The sequence below is a fragment of the Mastigoproctus giganteus genome, chromosome 5 (genome assembly GCF_048544385.1).
Source record: "Mastigoproctus giganteus isolate SK-2022 chromosome 5, ASM4854438v1, whole genome shotgun sequence".
NCBI classification, from domain to species: Eukaryota; Metazoa; Arthropoda; class Arachnida; order Uropygi; family Thelyphonidae; genus Mastigoproctus; species Mastigoproctus giganteus.
In genome coordinates this window covers 210,138,232-210,158,695 of record NC_143579.1, presented here as the reverse complement: position 1 = coordinate 210,158,695, position 20,464 = coordinate 210,138,232, and the positions used below count along the sequence as shown (strand labels likewise).

The window sequence follows — 20,464 nt, the reverse complement described above, 5'->3', positions numbered from 1 at the left end:
TTGTCAAAAAGTGAACCAGGGCTTGCTCTAAATGAGTCCAAGAGGTGTACCTGGCTCTCTGTGCTCATACGAGGTATGTTGAAGACATAAGGTCACTAATTTATTCGGCAAAGGTATGATTGGGAAATGAAATTTACATATTTTTCAGCATAGTCCCCAAGAAGTTACACTCATTTGTTGCATCTTTTTTCCCTAACCTGTCAAAGCTGTAGTGAAATATTCTTTAAGGATTTGGCATTTAGCTTTTTTTTTTTTTTTTTAATAAATAACGCTAAATGTTGCTGATTAGTTTGAAAAAGTCCTGCATGAAGGGAGTTATTCATCATCAGAAGTAAAAGTTACTTAGTGTGAGGTCTGAATATGTAAGGTGTGGGATGAGCTCGAATTTGTTTTTAAATATGATTCATTGAATGTGAGCATTTCTGCTGCAAAGCTGAGAGGAATCTTTTCCTTCAGAACCACTAGACTGTTGTTTTCCATAAATAAGGTGCTATAAGGAATGTCAAAAGTGAGGATGATACCATCAGCATTCCACAAAATTGTGACACATTACTATCCCTGCATTTTACAAAAATATAAAAAAAAAAAAAGTAATATGCTTCCACTGGGTAGACTGGTTATGATGAGCACAATGGAGAGATCTAAAATACCTTTCATTTTGAGGGTAAAGTGCTAAAACAGGTTTCACAGGCCAGCCACTAGATAGTCCACCAGACTGGCAATTCCCTAGGAGGCATCAAGAGCAGCTAGTGTATAATCTTGCTGCCTCTACTCTGCCAGCTAGTGACTGATGGGAGTCTAAGTAGTGCATATTCAAAAGGCATTATCAAGACCACATTATGTCAAGGAGCTGGGTATATTATTGCTGTTTATATCTAGAAATTTCATTTATTCAAATGTTCCACTCCCCCTGCCCTTACCTCATCTACTCAAGGCACTATGAATAGCCAAACTGACAGAACAAAACTTTCTGCAGAAATATCTAAACCTCACAATAATTTCTTCATTCATTTTACAAATATACATGGTGTCATTTCCAACCTCAATAGACATTTAGGAAGGATGTAGAGTTGCTAGAATGAGTACAAAGAAGGGCTTACCAAGGTAGGCTTAAGTTTTGCAAATTGCAGTGCCTGGAAACTAGGCACAAGCAAAGTGATCTGATTGAGGTGTATAACACCTTGAATGGGTTAAGCAAGCTCAATGTTGAGGAGATCTCTTGTTCAGATTAAGAAACTGAAGGTGCATAGATTCAAATTTGAGGAAAGACAGTTGTAGAATAGGTGGGTGAAATGGGAGTTTTTTTTTTTTTTTAGCCGATGCTGCATAAGTTTGCTTTCTTGCATTGTATGCCTCAACTAATGCTAATGTTCATTTCTGCCTACAATATGCCAAGTCCCACATATTATTTCTAACAGAATCTCAGTTATTAGTTGCCCCAATTATTCATGCTATGATTCCTTTTGTTTTGAAGCTTTGTCTGTTCTGATATTCCTTGTCAGACACTTCCCAAACTGACTTTCCTCGGGCTTAAAAATCTCTCTCTCTATCCTTTCTGTTAAATTCATCTGTTGCCTCTATTATCCTCCCAACCTTTTTGAAACTTTGCCCTCTGCAATTTAACTTTCCTAACAATGACATAATTTTCCTTGGTGATTTTAATTTTCACAACTGCAGCTGGTTGAGTTGGTGATGCATTTGCAATTACTAATGACTATGCACAAATTGTTCATTTGCCTACCAGAATACCAGACAGTCCAAACCACACACCCAACACTCGCTTAATCTTTTTTTCACTAACAACCCATCAAAGCATGTGGTCAATGTTAGTAATTCTCTACATACACAACTTGGTGACTATCTATTTTCCAATGGAGTCTCTCTCTCTCTCTCTCTCTCTGCCCTTACTCAGCTTTGTATTGTTTAGTATTACAAGAATGTGGAGGTGGGATTTTTTCCCTTGGTGGTTGGATTACTCTTAAATTTTTTGATACCAATTTTTGCTCAGATCATGTCAGTGAAATTATTTGTGTAGGGATAAAATCTTTTATTCTGCATTCCACTCTAAAATCTTGTCTTTTATCTAAACTTTAGTTTTCCAATAAATGTGCTAAGGCTGTTCAGGATAAGGATATGGCATATTACAGTTGACTAGTATCCAAATCTCCAGCTTCATTTTTTTGCCTACACTAAAGCTCATGAAAGTTGGAAAATGTGTAAATCCATCTGAACTCAATTCAGAAATTCAACAGGCTAAGCATAGAAAACTTGATCTTGTCCAAACAGTGGTCAGCATTCTGTTCTGTTCTGTTACCAAAGCTACTGGCCACCACTTCAGTCCATCTATACTCCCACGTCTGTTACAACCTGGTGGTTCTATTGCATCCTCAGCTAAAGATAAAGCAGACTTACTACTGTTAAATGCTTCACATGATCTTCCAACAGAAAGAAGTTAGAAGAATTCTGAACAATCTTTGTCTAGAAAGCTCCAGGTCCTGCTGGCATTTCTCCACTTGCTTTTAAACCTGTGCTCCTGAGCTTGCTCCCATTTTGTGTTGTCTTTTATAGATGTTCTTATTCCACTGGGAAATTTTACACATCCAGCCAGTTCTTGAAAAAAAGGATGACAGATTCCTCCCTTTCAATTATCATCCCATTGCACTTATCTCTATTCTTTCCAAACTAATTGAGAAATCTAGCAACCACAAACTCTTAACACTTTCTCAAACCTTCCATTTAGCATGGATTCCATAAATTTCTATTCACTGGTGATATACTGGTTTACTTTACTCATAAATTAAATGTAAAAGGTTTAGTGATCAAAGGCTTTTAATTATGTTTGGCATAAAGATCTTCTAAACAACCTCCCATCTTATGGGGTGCCAACTATTTTTTGCAATTGGGTATCTAGTTTTCTTATTAAATGCCCACTGCAGGTGATGGTAGATGTCACTCTGTCTTCTAACTTCTCCACTAATGCCAATGAGAACCAAGGTTAAGTTCTTTCTCCCACTAACTGGAAATCTGATCCACAGTTTTGCTAATGATAGAACACAATATTCTACTTTCCAGTTTGATAAGCCTGGTCCTGCACACACACAGCCTCAACTTCTTGAATATCCACTACCAATTCCTTAAATGCCAATCTCCAGGTAATTATCTAGTGAAGCTAACTTAGTTAAGTTCTAAAACTCAGTTCCATCTTATTTCTCACAGAAAAGAGTGCACTGCTCCTATGCTCACTTTCAATGACACTCACTCAGATTTCAAGATTCACATATCTGTTAGCGATTACCTTGACTTCTAATTTCCCTTGGCATAAGCTCATCACAAATATTGCTTCCTCTACATAAAAAAACTGGGTTTTCTTTTTTCGTCCTCAGCATTACTTTTTTTCTAAACAACTACTCACTCTAAAAATCTCAAATCCACCTTACCATGGAATACTGTCCCCATATCTGTTGTGGTATCCCCCAAAACCTCTGTCACTTTTAGGCGCTATTCAAAAGAGGTCAGATTAATTAATGACCTGGCTCTTACAAAGTCTCTCCAGTCTCTGTCTCATAAACATTCAGTTTCTGCTGCATGTGTTTCTATAGATATTTCCATGGGCACTGTTCTATTGAATTGGCATCTGTAACTCTCTCCCATCCTCTCTTTCAGACTGGTCTGAACACATGTCACAACATCAGTATCCATTCACTAACTCCAAACTCAGAGAACTAACTTTTCCTCTTCCTTATTTATCCCTCTGATGTTTCTTTTTTGGACAAACTTCCTTCACATGTATTTCCTGAAAATTACAATCTACAGAAATTGCAGTCAAATGTCAATCTTTGGTCCTCTCAGCCCCAAACCCATACCTGGTTTTAATACACTAATAAGTACTGTAGGTTTTTGTGTTTGGGACTTTCATAAAAAAAAAAAAAAGCATTAATTTATTACTAAAAAAACCTAACACATGAGGACTACAAGTAAATTAATTTGTCATGTTTCATATACTAACATATATCATGAGAGTTTTTTACCTTTCTATATTCTGAAATTGAGTTTCACGATTTTTACCAAAAAAAAAAAAAAATATGAAACAGATACAAATTTTTTTTATATCAAATTACCTCTACATACCACAATTTGAGAAATATTTAATGAAATATGTTTGATAAGAGACAAAAAACAAAATTTAAATTATAACTGATTTTAGAATAATGGGATAATAGTTTCTAATAGCATAAAAGTATTCCTCATATATTTTCTGATAGCACAGAATATAAAGATAAAGAAAATACATTAATGCAAACATATTTTGTATGGGCTATATACTATGCTATATTTTACAATGCTGTGCTATATTTTTTATCAACACAGACAATTCTGGAAACTACAATCATAATGTATGCATACAACGCTCACCTCTATAAAGTTTGCATTAATATAATCAGATCCAGCCACTCCTTCAATTACAGGTAGTCGGACCCTTGTCTGATCAACTAAAAACAAATAAAAACAGCAATAAAGTAAAACAGCAAATGGATTTGCAAGCAGAAAAATCAGCTCTTCAGAAAAAACATTTACTCCAATTTTCACTGAGAATGCATAATACTATGTATAAAATGTTAACACTTAACAACAAATACAATTTTAATTTCTCCATAAGACAAGTTAGAGATGTTCACATTTTTATTGGTAAAAGGTTTTCTCAGAAATGTAGTGCTAAACAATGTGAACCATGATTTTTCTGACCACATGTTTCTAGAGCTTCTCAGACCACTGTAACCATTTCATCACTAAACATGGATTTCTGCCATCTACTGTTGAAGGTTTTTGGCAATTGTCTGCAATGTCACCTTCTGATTTTTACATAGTTGGTGGGTCAGACATCTGTGATCCCAGTTGTGAAATAATTTGTTCTTGTTTATAATGGTTTTGTCCAAAGCAGCCCATAACTAAAGGCTTTATTACACTGTTTGCAATAATGAACTCTATGTTGGTGAACTCTGATACTGTCCATAATGGTGCTTGTACTGCATACCATACACCTATGATTCACACCTTTCATGATGTTGCTGATGTTGTCTACCTTTCCTACCTTTAATCACTCTGCCAGACCACAACCCTTCTTATAGGTCTGTCATACAGTGTAACCCATTATTTCATGAGTTATTTAATTTTCTCAGGAGGGGAAGCTTTTAGATATCACACTGAATTCTTGAATAGGGCTTGCTCTATTCAAGAATTCAGTGTGATATCTATTCAGTGTGATATCTATTCAAGAATTCAGTGTGATATAAAAAAAAAAAAGTAATATGCTTCCACTGGGTAGACTGGTTATGATGAGCACAATGGAGAGATCTATATGATATGCCAGTGTAAAAGACAGTTTGTGTGCTGTTTCTTAGCTTTTACTACACTAAAAATGTTAATTTGATATAATGGAATAATAATAATAATAATAATAATAACAACAAATATAAGTAACAGATTTAACAGTTTCTAATAGCAGCAATTAAAACAGCAAAGACTTCTTTACTTATGTAAACAATAGAAGGGGATGAATCACATTGGTCCACTTGATATTGATAGTTTAATTGTTGATGATCCTGCTCAGGTTGCTGACAAACCAAATAGGTATTTAATACAGTAGAGCATCAGTTATCCAGAATAACTGATGTCAGACTTCTTCCAGATGATTTTTTGGTAAGATAAAATAAATTTAATCTTACTTTACGATTAAATTAAATAAAAAATATATATAAACCAATCCCAGAAAACAGAAACATCCATCTAGGCATTTTTATGATTTTTATACAAAACAGGAAAATTAGAAAGATTTTTAAATGCTCTCGGTTTTTTCGACTTGCCTATAATGAACACAGGCAATCTGTGCATCCCAGTGGCATTTGCACACATAGCAATTGTAACTCTCCCTTTTCTCATCTTAAAACTTGGGGCAGGCATTTCTCTTTTAGTGGCTAGGGTTTTTCTCGGTAATGCTTTCCATAATAAGCCCATCTCATCAACATTATAAACATTTTCTTTCTCATAATTTGCTATAACTGAAGAAAACTTACTTTTAAAGGACACCACTGCCGATTCATCTTCAGAAAGTTTCTCGCCTTGAATATCTAGTTCACGGTTTAAAGTTTTTCAGCCAACATGTATTTGCCTTAAAATCTTCATTAACTATTAATTTTTAGTTAAAATTCAAGGCTTTTTCACACAACATTGGGCCAGACACTGGTTCACCTAAACTTCACTTCAGAAAAAAATCACAAATAAGGTGCACTCTCTAAAGTGGCAGTTTCAGGTTTTGACATCATCTTTTTCTCTAGATCCTCCTTTACTATCCATAATCGAAGAATTTTTCTTGGTGTCGTAAATTGTTGAAGTCCCCACAATAAGCACGTTGGAGAAATTTCCTATAAATTTTCACTTTTTCTAATTCTATTAATAATTTTCGTTTTTTGTTGCAACGTTAAAACTACGCATTTTCTTTTCATTCACATTTTACCATAAAAAATGAGAAAAATAATAAATCGCACAGTTTCTGGCTGATATTATTCTTACTGAATCTGGAGCTAAGCTAATTTGAAATTCACTCATGGTTTCCGAAATATCACAGAGACCAGTAATCTCAGATATCTTTCTAAAGCGAATTTCTGAAGGTCACATAGAATTCTAGAGGTCACAACCATAAAACAAATTTGCAGTTTTCGGTTTATTGGGCTTTTTGTTTGTACAAAAAGTTATAAATGGGTAGTAAACTCAATCTTTCGCTTATTAGAATCAAAATTCTATTTGAAAATGTGATCACTATAACTGGAGCTTACTGTACTACCGTTAATAAAAAAAAATAAAAAAAAAGAAGAAAGATCAGCCTTTCAAATTATTCCAGATAGCTGATGTTCTGGATATCTGACTTCCAGATAACTGATGTTCTACTGTAAATCCATTTACACATGAAGAATTCTTTAGGGTAGTGGATGTCAGAAGTTTATCATACTCTAACAGAGAGATAAATGATTTTATAATAATGGAGAGGAAAGTGAAAGAGAAATTCTTGAAGTTAAACATAAAAAAAGGCACCTGGGATGGATGGGATCTATCCAATTATAGTAAGGGAGGTAGCAAAGGATGCAAGCAAACTCTTAGCCATAAAGATGCTCCTGTCTAGACAGTAGTGCAGTTATACTTCAGTTACAAAATGGGTTCATCAAGGGAAGATCTTGTTAGACCAATATAATTGGAAACTATGATGCAGCAATAAAGGAACTGGATACAAAAATAATTTTCATGTCATATACTTGGATTTCAGGAAAGCTTTTGATACTGTTGCACATAAAAATCTGCTATACAAATTGGAGCAGTGTGGCATTAAGGTCAAGTTACTGCTATTGATAAAGGGGATGGTAGAGTGGTTATCAGTGGCCACTGCTCCATGGACTAATGTTATTAGTGGCGTCCCACAGGGTTTGGTGATGGGCCCATTGTTATTTTCTGTTTTTATTAATGATGTTGATGAAGCTATACCAGGCTCAATGTCTAAGTCTGCAGATGATACAAAGGTTGGCAGGGTGATTAATGACAGTAAAGAATGACAGTAAATCTTTACTGTCATTAATGACAGTAAATGATTACTGCTACCCTTATTATATGGGTAGCAGTAATCCCATAGTAGCATACCAACTGTGTGGTACTGCACTCAGGGTAGTGGAAAATCAAAAGAACCTGGGAGTAATTGTGCAGTCAGATATGAAGTTTTCTGAGCAGTTCAGATAGGTTGCCAGGACCACTCATGGGATTTCTTCAATGATATACAGGAAGTTTGCTAGCAGGGATAAGGAAGTGATTATCCCATTTTATAAGTCAATGGTTAGGAATCTTGAGTACTGCATACAGGTCTGGAGGCTTCATTTTAGGAAGGGCGCCTCCGTAGCCAGGTGGGAAGGAGCAGCAGTGTGTAGCATACGCTTCTTGATTAGACTGAGGTTTGAGCCCGTCACCACCAAATACAGGGGATGTGGAAAGGGGAGGGAATGACCACCACATATTCCCGGAGCAATATGGCCTTAGTTGCTAATGCTCCTAAAAACCAAAACAACAACAACAATATCATTTTAGGAAGGATATAGAGCTGCTAGAATAGATGTGGAGAAGGGGAACAAAGGGATACTCTTACCAAGAAAGGCTTCAGTTTTTCAAATTGCAGCGTCTGAAGACCAGCCACCCGTGAGGCGATCATATTGAGGTGTTTAAGGCTTAAAATGGCTTAAGCAAACTCAATGATGGGATTCTACCTCTTTCTCGACTATGCACATGAGGGGGTATAAATTCAAATTGAAGAAGGATGGTTGTAGAATAGATATGTGGAAGTATGCCTTCAGCCAATGGGTGGGTGATTGCTGGAATAAGCTTGCATCTGTTGTTGTGGAAGTCGATTTTCTGCATAAATTTAAGGAGAAAGAACTAGATAAACTATTGGAGATAATGTATGTTTTATTTCTCATTTTTTTGCTGATGCTGTATAAGCTTGCTTTCTTGCATCATTTACCACTACTAATACTAAAATGCGAGTAACTGCTTTGCAATTTCTTTTTGTTTTGCTTGCTGTTCATTTGACAACAAATGTGGTACTCATCAAGCAGCAACCTTTCATTTTCATAACACCTCAGTTAAAATTCAGTGAACAGCTGATTTTGACATTCTAGATATGCTGGCAATTTCTTCACAGGTCATACATCTGCCTTCCACCAAAATGTGATAATGACTGCCAATATGTTGTCTGTAGATGATCTTGGTCGACCTGAGCATTGCTTGTCTGCAGTGCTGGTCTGACCTTGTCAAACATTTGAGACCAATGGGAAATCAAGCTGTAATCTACCATTGACTCATCACACACTTCCTGCAGCAATTAATATGCAGTATTTGTGTTGGCATTCAACCACATGAAGTTTCAATTTTGATAAAAGATCATTGATCTGAAACTATAATTTGACCTGAAGCAATACCACCATCCACTTTTAAAAGCCTCTACACAAATATTCAGTGCAGAACTCTGTTTCTAGCTTATTATTATTATTAGCCATATGGTGCAAGGAAGCCTGAGGCTTATGCTGCACCAGGCAAAAAAAAATTGAGTAACCCTGAGAGAGAGAGAGAGAGAGAGAGAGAGAGAGAGAGAGAGAGAGAGAGAGAGAGAGAGAGAGAGAGAGCAATAGAAGGAAATCACCAAGGAAGAGAAAAATGATGATATCCATCTCAGAACCCTGGGTGTGCCAAGCCCATACTCACCAGATGTGAGCCCAATGGGATGTGTGTGTGTGCACGAATGCACACATGTGCAGTTCAACAACATGACCTAAGCAATTAAATGTGGTACAATAGCCAGTACCAGACATGTTGAGGTTATGGTTCAAATTATTATCCTGATAATGTCATTGGTATGGGCAATGGAGTGAGGGGCATGTATGCAGTGAACATTACTTTCAGGATAATCCTCATACATGTTGTGGTTGTCCTGCTTTCAATTGGGTATTACAATACAAAAACAAATTATCATTTCACTATAATACAAGATGGAGTTATTCTGATATAAGGATGATAAATATATGATTAAAATATATTTTGCATTTGCATTAACATACACATCAGATATATATATTATATTTATTTATTTTTTATATTTTGGGGAGGGGAGACATCCGAGTTGTAGCATGACCAAAATAGTTGCAAAAGTGATCATGTTGCACCTGGAAGATATTTTTACATTATTGTGCTATGAAAAATATAAAACTTCACTTAAAAAATGCTTCTTTAGTAAAAGTATCTATATTTAGGAGGATAGAGAAAGTTTAAGTTAACTTGCGAACTAAAAATTTTTGCTCAAAAGATTCTTTTTGCACTGAACCTGATAGATGCAGCAAACGGGAAGAAATTAAATTTAGTGCAGCTACCATCTGGCTCTGGTGCAGTAAGCTGAAATAATGCAAAAAAAAAAATCAGCACTATAAGCACAAAAAATCAGATTGCTATACCAATTATTATACATGAGTCATACTCACATGCTTTTATATCTGGATATCTGTTTTTACTTAGGTTTTCAGAACTATCTGATGCATGAGTTGTTCTATCTTTAAAAACTTCAGGTAGTGCCTATAATATCCAAAAAAAAAAAAAAATAAAAATAAATAAATAAAAATATTTCATCATTAGTAACATGAAAATGATACACTTAATGTGAGATCTAAGTAGAGCGTAATTTCAAATTACTCTCTACTAAGTGTTAATTTATTATTGACAATTTGATGGAATTTGATTGACTGCAGCAGCAGTACTGATCTTCGCCAAATGTGTCCAATAGTTGATATTTATATTTTAGCTTTCAGTCACCAGTAGAGTTTGTTTACAATGAAGGCAACACAGTTTGGCACAGCACATGGTCATAACTCAGCATCCCTGATCCCAGAATTTTTATCGTTCAGACTGCTTAAAAGGAGTGGTATACACTAACATGCTTCATATATTGGAAGAATTAAAAGTCGATATCAAATCAAAATTTTAACGACCACTGTTCAAACATTAAATCAAGTCTCATCAAAGAGAAGTAATAAAAGAGTAAGGAGATGGTGAAGAGTTTGTACAGGCATACCTCGGTTAACGTTACCTCTGATAACGAAGCCTCGATATAACGAAGTCCGCAATTTCAAGCCCCATTTAACATAAAAAAATATTCCAATTTAAGGCCAACGCCCGACAATCATCCGATTGGCGACTCGTTACGTATTCCCGAGTGCTCCCGAGCTGCGGGCATGTCTGTTATAACAGTTTTGCGCGTCAATCGCGTAATTTAGTTGTTGTTTACATGATTGACGTTGTTTCAGTGTGGCGCATTGCAATAATCGACGTAGGTTCTTTATAGCATTACATAACGTAGATTTTGTAAATTTTAATAGAAATATTTTTGTTTTAGTTAATTAAAATGTCAGAATCAAAGAAAAGAAAAGCAATTTCTTTGGAAACTAAACTAAATATCGTACGACGTGTTAAAAGCGGCGAAAGAAAATCCGATGTGGCACATTCTTTAGGATTAGCGCAATCAACTTTAACAACCATACTAAGTCAATCAGAAAAAATAAAACAGTCTGCTCAGAATTGTACAGATGTTACAGCGGCAAAATTAACTCGCTTAAGGAATCCAATTTTAGAAAAAATGGAGAAAATGTTAAGTTTGTGGATAGATGATATGTCACAACGTCATATGTCTTTAAGTCAAATGGTGATTCAAGAAAAAGCATTATTTTTGTTTAATCACCTGAAATCTAAACAAACTGAAGAAATTACGGAAACCTTTGGGGCTTCTCGTGGTTGGTTCGAGAAATTTAAAAAACGGGCCAGGATTCATAGTGTAAAATTAACAGGAGAAGCTGCAAGTGCAGATGTTGAAGCTGCAAATAAGTTTCCAGAAAAACTAAAGGAAATAATTGAATGTGAAAATTTTCCACCAAATTTGGTGTTCAATGTTGACGAAAGAGGTTTGTTCTGGAAACGGCTACCATCAAAAAGCTTCATTTCTATTGAAGAAAAATCAGCTGCTGGGTTTAAAGCAGCCAAAGACCGTTTAACGTTACTCTTTGGATCAAATGCCTCTGGTGATTATAAATTAAAATTGCTATTAGTTTACCATTCAGAAAATCCGAGGGCGTTAAAAGGTAACATAAAAATGAATTTACCTGTAATATGGAAAGCAAATAGAAAAGCGTGGGTTACCAAGGAGTTATTTACTGATTGGTTTGTTAACCACTTTTGTCCTGGAGTAAAACGGTATTGTCAAAAAAACAACTTTGAAGAAAAAGCTCTTTTGTTGTTAGACAATGCTCCGGGACATCCTACTGATCTTAACACGTTGGACACATGCATTCCTGTCAAAGTTGTGTTTCTTCCAGCAAACACAACTTCCCTGATTCAACCATTGGATCAGGGAGTAATAGCATCATTTAAAGCTTATTATCTGCGTCGAACTTTAAGCAATTTAACTGAACTAGAGGATAAAGTGGAAATGACAGTTAAAACTTTTTGGAAAAACTACACCATTAAAAACGCAATTGAAAACATTGATAGTTCTTGGAAAGAAGTCACTAAGAAATGCTTAAATGGAGTTTGGCGCAAAATATGGCCAGAAGTTGTACTAGAAGAAGAAAATAACATCCAAGAAATTAGAAATGAAGTTATCCAGATGGCTCAATCAATAGGTTTTGAAAATGTCGATGAAGAGGATGTTAGAAATTTATTGAATGCAGAAGATGATGGTTTTTCAGTGGAAGATTTAGAAAACCTTGTTAGCAACGAAGACAAAGGCGAAGTTAAAGAAGTTCCTGCCGAAAAAGTGTTAACAACCAAAGATTTAAAAAGGTGCTTAAATGACATTGAAAACGTTTTAAATTTTTTTAGTGAAAATGATCCCGATTTAGGAAGAAGTGTTATAGTTAAGCAATCAGTGTTAAATGCAATAACTCGGTATAGGCAATTGTTAAATGAAAGAGAAAAAAAGCATAAACAATCAACTTTAACCTCATATTTTAAAATGTGATTTCACTTTGTATGTAAGTTGACTGTTTATTTAATAAAACTTTTCTTTGTTCGAAAAAAAGCTTTTCATTTTCTTTACGTAGGAACGTATCCCTATTCTGGCCATAGTATTTTTACCTCTGAAAACGAAGTTTCGCTTAACGAAGTAATTTCGTGGAACGCATCTTATTCGTTAATCGAGGTATGCCTGTACTTACATTTTTTTTACATTTTACTTTCAAAATTTATTACAATCTATATTGATAATAATAATCCAACCAAACCTTATTATAATTATATTTATGATATTAATTAAAATAAAACTGAAAATATACTATGGCCTTCATTTCTTCACAATAATACTGTATTATCAGCCTGCAAAATAAAAGAAAGAAAGAATATGTCTTGGGGTGAGGGAGAAAGGATCTTTTCCAGCAGGAACAGAAATTATCAAAGCCATTTCTGAAATTTAAATATCAATTCAAATTTCAGAAATTTGAATTGATATTTAAACTTTTGATTTGATTTGAACATTTTTTTTTTTTTTCAAAATTTGAAAGAATGGGATGATTATATTCTCAAACATGATGACACATGCTCAAACAACTAACTTTTCTGGCACCTTACATCCCATTCTGATAATCTCAAGGGATGAAGAGATTGATGCAATAAATTCTGCATCAAAGCATCCATGGGAGTTGATTTCTTTCCTACATTTCTATCACATAACACTGCTTTGCACTGATATAGAAATTTTTTCAATAATACCGAGATTTTTGGAATCATAAGAAATTACAGATAGCTAGCTGAGATGACCTTGTCTCCTTCGCAGCATGTGTTTTTGGATTTGTGAACTAAAATGCCAAAAGATAAATCAATGAATACAATTAAAATATGATAGAAAATGCCAGAGCCCAGCATCTGAAATAGCTAAGGGACAGCATTTCACTAACCACTAATTCTGCCAAAAGACTAGGCTGAAAGGCTTTCAAATAGCTGGATTAATGCAATAAGAATAACGACCTAACCACTACACCAACCTGTACATTCTGATATTAGCTTCATACATAGGAATATATGTATGAAGCTAATAGTAGACTAATGTGTTTTGGGCTAAAAGAGATATAAGATTGTATATGAGTAACTGGATATGTATGTTAAAGCCCTACATAAGACAGATAAAAATAAAAGTATAAGATGCTCCTAAACCCGGATGGCTAGGCATCTAATCATTAAACATAGCTATAATTGATGGATGGCAATCAGAAACAAATAGCTACAGCTATTTATGGTTTAGTATGCAAAGATTTTAGCCCTTGATAATTTTACCCTTCAATGTATTCTATTGATAATTAGCTTTTATTTGTATAATTTATTTAATTTTATTTTTATCTTCCTTATGCAGAGTGTTAGCACATTGTTTTGGCTAAATGTGCACTTACTTGGCTACACATCTACTCATATACGAGCTCACATCTCTGTTAGCTTGATATGCATATTAATTTCATACATATATTCCTGCGTAATGGGCTGGGAAATGGCAATTAAAGTTTAACACTGACAAATGCAGATGGATAGCAATAATCCCAGATTAGTGTACCAACTGTGTGGCACTATACTCAGGATAGCAGAAAATGAAAAAGACCTGGGGTAATTGTGCATTCAGATATGAAATTCTTTGGGTAGTGCAGACAGGCTGCCAGTACAACTCATGGGGTTTTGTCAATGATATAAGGGCATTTTGCTAGCAGGGATAAGGATTATTCCATTGCACAAGGCAATGGTTAGGCCGCATCTTGAGTACTGCATACAGGTCTGGAGGCCTTATTTTAAGAAGGATGTAAATCTGCTGGTATGTGTGCAGAGAAAAGCAAAGAAATTGGTGAGGGAAAGAAAAGGGTGCCCTTACCAAGAAAGGCTTCAGTTCTTCGCATTGCAGCTTCTGAATACTAGGCACATGCAAAGTGATCTGACTGAGGTTTAAGGCTTTGAATGGATTCATAATAGCCAATGGATGGTTGATTAATTGTTAGAACAGTCTATTTGTTGTTGTGGAAGTGGATAGTTTGGATAAATTCAAGAAAGAACAAGACAAACTATTGGGTGACAGGTGATGCAGGAAGGTTTTTTTTTTTTTGTTTATAATACATTTTTTTAAATATATAGACACCCTACTCCCTCCATATTCGATGTACTCATCAGTACTGAAATTAGTAGGCACCTCCATAGCCAGGAGCAGCAGTGCTTAGCACACACTTCTTGATTAGACCGGGGTTCGAGCCCGTGACCACCAAATACAGAGGATGCAGAAAGGTCAGGGAATGACCACCGCATATCCCTGGAGCAATATGGCCTTAGTTGCTAATGCTCCTAAAAACCAAATAACAAACAAACAACTGAAATTAGTTTTATGTGCAAGTGTCATGACCTTTCAATTAAGTCATAATTATCAGGTTAGCATGTAAATTTCTGTTCAAATAGCAACATCTCACACAATGCATGGATATTATATACGAACGAAAATTAACCATGCACAGTTAGAGATTGAAAATTATAAAATAGCTAATGCTATTTGGTTTTATTGAAATTATAAGTTGAGAGAGACTGTGTGTAATTGCTCACAGCAGTACAAATTTTTACTTCATTTACACGCTCTTATTGGTCCATCAGAAGAAATTAGGTAACACTAGAAATAGACACCTGCAGCTCGTTGCAAAGTTTGTTCTGCTGTTTGTGACAAGACCATTACAATAACTAGACAGTTTAAATTCTTCTGGCAGTGAAAACACATGAAGGGACAAGACAGTCCTCCAAATTGTTTATAAGTGGATGAAAGTTATTCATTAATGTTGTTTACAAATACCAAATTCTACTTCTTTAGTGTCCAGGAAATGCATTATGTCAGCATAATGCTAAGAATTGGTGGACCAAGAACACTTGTTCTTTTTTGCTAATTATAAATTAGCAAAAAAGAACTCAATTAGCTGTTAATCTTGCTCACAAATAGTGAATGCAATGATGATGATGAACCACTGAAACTGAAGAGAAGTTAAAGTTCTGTACTTAATGGTAGGCCTCCGTAGCCGAGTGGTCAGGAGCGGGAGTGCAGTAGAACACGCTCTTTGAGTAGACCGGGGTTCAAGCCCCTGACTGCTGAATACGGTCGATCTGCCAACCCGCACTGGACCAGCGTGGCAGATTATGGTCCATTTCCCTCAGCATGAATTGTTGGGGAAGCTTCCATCCTGCAGTGGGTTGATAATGGCTGCACTTTACTTTTTTACTTTTTACTTAATGAAAGATCATGGGGGGGGGGACAAATACCAGTAGAAGGTTATGATTATTGTACTGACAGGCAAAAATTGTTAAGGTTGAATTTTATTTTCTAAGATATTTTGTTATAGATTTGCGACTACTGTTTAGTATGTATGTAATTCATTAAAAATATATGTTTGAGTCCATAACCTTATTCATGAATTTCACGATTTGTAATCATCTCAGAAACATATGCATTGAGAATACAGTAGGCAAGATATATATACAGAAACCTCTTGTTATGATGCCTTCCAGTGGACTAGCACTGTAAGCAGGAAAGCATAAGTGGAATCACTTTTTTGGGAGCTGTTTTCTATTTTCATCACTGTTCTAGTAGATAACATTGATTTTAAGGGTTATTTATTTATTTTCTTTTTGCAGTGTTTGAGAAGAAATGGTATTATGTTAAGTTCGAAATCTGAGCAATTCATGTACTATACTGGCTTTTTTTTGGTGCCTTCAATGTATTTTTTGCATGCTATTACAAAGAATGAAAATGTTTTAAAAAGATTATACTAAATTAAACTAAATATATCTTGAGTATTATAAACACACGACTGATGTAGTATTAAGATAATAATAACAATGTTATCATTAACAAAATTTATTGATGCCATACCGGATACATATTATAATGGGAGCGTACCCCCCCCCCACACAGAGGCCACAAAAATTTTATTAGTGTGCTTCTCATTTGTAATTATTGCTCTTGATACGAAAGGCTTTTCTAGTTGATATATCTCCAAAAAGGTTGGCTGTGATATGTAAAGTCTTATGTAAAGAATTCTTCAAAAGAAAGAATGAGACCAGAAATATCAAGAATAAAATCTGGAATAGGGTTGAAGCAGATTAATACTCCAGTACAGGACAGACTTTTAAAATGTTTATACCTCTATTATTGTCATGCACAAGCTCTGCAGACCTAAAGCCATGTGGGAACATACTAATGTAAAGGGAAGTGAAAGAACTGTCCAGTGAAGGCTTATGAGTGGTCTGAAAGCATATGGAATTTGTGAGAAGCTTATCACCTTGACTGCATTCAATCAATATTGAATTTTACACTGAACCATACAGAATCAAAGCTCATGTAATACCTAATGGACAAGGCATGAAATTATCAACAGTTCTGCTGATATCTATCAATACAATCAGATTTTGTAGGGATGGTGCAATACTGTTCAGGCTTGCTGATCAACTGGCCACTGTTGTTTGTTTTGGAGAACACAATGTTTTGAAATTCAGAAGAGAGGTACAGATTCAAATTGGGCTTGGTGAGATAATTTGACCTATTGAGGTATTTCGATTTTATAATAAATTTGAAGGAACCTAAAATAATGGTGAGAACTCTAAAACTGAGAAAATGAAAAAAGATACCATTACCACATTTTGCTTACTGACCACCAGTTGGAAAATGCTAATGAACATAATTATAATTGTTATCTTATAACATTTGTAAATATTTAAAAATAAATATGTTTCAAGCATATTATAAGTATTAAAAATTATTAAAAAAAAAAAATCAGGATTTTAATGAGGGAAATAAAAGCTTAAGTTTCCTTCTGTGCATTTATTTCCATTTTTTGTGATAACCTACCTTAATATGTATTTCATGAAAATTACAATCTAGAGAAATCGGTTCAATATCAATAAATTTTTTCTAGTTGCCTGAAAACATCCATACTACTATAGGTTTCAAGCTTTGCATTTATAATTACCATAAAATTTCTTACATTTCCCTTACTTCAGTAATTGAATTGTTCTTACACTTAAGATGGCAATAACACTACAGCACAAAAAATATAAGAATACTATTCAATACTTCAAATTCACTCTGGAAGAGTAAATCACTATCCATATGTCTTTCAACAAATGAAGCTGGTAATTCATCCGCAGGAATGGGAACTAAGCGAGGAATCTTGGATAAAGGACCACCTAGTATGTGGAAAAAAGGTTTTTAAATTTTCACAATAAATATGTAACTTTTTAAAAATTATTTTAATAATTAACTATAATTAAAAATAAATTTTAATTAAATAGTACTTCTGTAAAAATTAACTTTCACAAATACTATGTGGTTTATATTGACTGATTTATGACTCTCTTTACAGCAGTCAGTTTTAAGATGGGAATCGATTTAACATATCTCTATCTTAAAATCCAGCATTCAAGTGAATAAAGAGTAAAATAGCTGACTTTTGCAAATGAACCATTAAAAGCAAAGCCATAAAGGAATGTAGGTTGAAGAAACTTGAATATATGCTAGTATAATTCCAGGGTTTTAAATATTATTTAACTGCTATTTAAGCAGTCAAACAAGAGAGAATGCATACATTTTGATTTTGTAAACAGAATATACTTCATTTGAATTATGTTAGTTACTGGCTCTTCTCAATTGCTCAACTTCTTGATATTCGATATCATGTGTGTAAGAACTTTCAACTTAGCAGTCAGTTTATTACCCTTAGTTTGCTGGGTTTTTCAGGGCAGTTGTTTACTCTTGATTGCACTGAACTTGCTTTCATTTCCCTTAGGTCTGAAGCTCATTTTAATCATTCTAACTGGTATCTCAGCTTCTATCATATCAGAAGTTTTTTCTTTGATTTTGATCACTAATCCTTAGAGGTATATTTTTTGATAGCTCTACATGTCCTTTCATTTCTAATGTTCATCAATATACTGCTCCTTTCTTCCTTCCTTCCCGCAGAAGAAGCTAGTAATATCACCCAAAGTTTTAAACCAAAGATCTCTTTTCATCTTGATTTTTCCCTGGTCTACCTGTCTAGAAATTCACCTCATGATAAGCAGTCTGCTTACAAGAATTTTTCTAAGAATCCAACCAATCAAAACTATGATCATTCCAGTCTAGGCTAGTGCTAAATGTTTGTCAGAGCTAAGTTTATCTGATTTTGTGTAAACTAGAACCAAAACTTGGAAAAGGATTTTTCACCCAAGAATTCCACAGTCTTATTTGAGTATTCTGATCTGCTTTCTCACCAGACAATTGTAGAACAGCTGATGATCTAAAAATACCATTTAGGTAATCTTCTATTGTGTGTGTTCTTTCAAATATTCAGATATCATCCAATAAACTTATAACTTCTCTGCACTTGGTCCAGATGGTATTCTTAATTGTTCTCTAAAGCCAGAACCCGTTTCTTTTCAAAGAAAAGAAACTGGTATTTCATTTCACTCATATAACCAGTCTTTTACTTTTGTGCCTTAAGATCTGAAAAGGTACCAGGTTGTTTGAGTCCCTAATTGTAAGAATCCATCTAACCTATCTATGTATTTCCTATCTCTATCAATTCTCTGCTATTCATGATCTTTGACAGTCATACTGAAAGGCCTAGTCAGTCACTTATCTTATCTTAGATCCCAATATATCCACTATGGAATTCATGGAAGCCTGTTTTATCTGTTAACCTTCATTTATTTCCCCCAACTGCTGAAATGTTTGTTTAAAGTTTCAGGTTCCACACCCCAGACATCTCCACTCACTACCTTTGATGTTTGGGGATGGGTGTCCATGTGTTGCTCAAAGAAATTTCAGCTCCAGGAATCCGATAAATTTTTGAAAATTTCTTAACTGTAAAATGGCAAGACTATTAAGTGATTCAGTGCACAAAAATTCACCATTATACATGCACATGTATTAATGTATAGTCAAATAAATAAATAATCAAGATAGGCAAACATTTCAGAGCAATACCTTGCACAGTGTGGCTTCAATCAGTATGGGATTCACTATAGTGCGGTTTATAATCTGGGACTGCGATTGATAATGTGGTCATATATGACTGACTTTTTTGTAGAATGATCTCCACAAATTTGCATCACTGCACATGCGCACTATATTTAAGTATTGGCATCACTTATTTCCAAAGGTAGTCTAAGTTTAGCTTCTTCACGGGTGTATCCTTTTTGTGATTTTTTTGTTCAGTGATCCCTTTATTATGAGTAAAAAAAAGAAAGTGGGATGATACCAAGCCAAAGCAATGTAAATGGTTGAAATTAGAAGAGAAACTTGAAATCATCAAATGCCATGAAGAAGGTGCTTCATTTGTCAAACTCGCACGAGACAAAGGAATAAATTAATCATATATAAGAAGAATTGTAAAAGAAAAGAATCAGAACAAAGAGTATGGAAAAACTATCGATTCTTTTGCCTCGAAAACAATCATAAAGAAAAGGAGTGCTCTAATGGTAAATATGGAATGTCTGCTTTCAATATGGATAGAAGATTGCAATCAGAAGGGAATCCCATTAAGTCAAATGGAAATTCAAACAAAAGCTATGAGTTTTTCAATGCACTTAAAGAAAATGTAATGGAAGAAAATTACGAAGCAAATGATGAAACATTTTTGGCAAGTCGTGGTTGGTTCTTTCATTTAAAAAAAAATGCTCGGGGATTCATAATGTCCGTATCGTAGGTGAAAATTCAAGTGCAAACAAAGATACTGCTGAAAAATTTCTTAAAGAATTTATAAAAATTATTGAAAAAGGTGGGGTGGGTACAAAGATAACCAAATTTTTAATGTTGATTAAATGGGTTTGTTTTGGAAAAAAATGACTTCTAGAACTTTTC

At 34.5% G+C, this 20,464-nt stretch overlaps 1 protein-coding gene across 1 annotated transcript in view; it reads right to left on the bottom strand.

Moving 5' to 3' along the window:
- The window catches only part of LOC150086058 (tyrosine-protein phosphatase 69D-like), a 495,496-nt gene that overhangs the window by 62,214 nt on the left and 412,818 nt on the right, over nucleotides 1-20,464 (bottom strand). The window contains exons 15-17 of the mRNA XM_090374352.1: nucleotides 17,699-17,811; nucleotides 10,062-10,152; nucleotides 4,414-4,490 (exon numbers count right to left, since the gene is read on the bottom strand). Of these exons, the coding sequence (XP_090230478.1) occupies nucleotides 4,414-4,490; nucleotides 10,062-10,152; nucleotides 17,699-17,811 (281 nt within the window). The remainder of the gene's footprint in view (nucleotides 1-4,413; nucleotides 4,491-10,061; nucleotides 10,153-17,698; nucleotides 17,812-20,464) is intronic.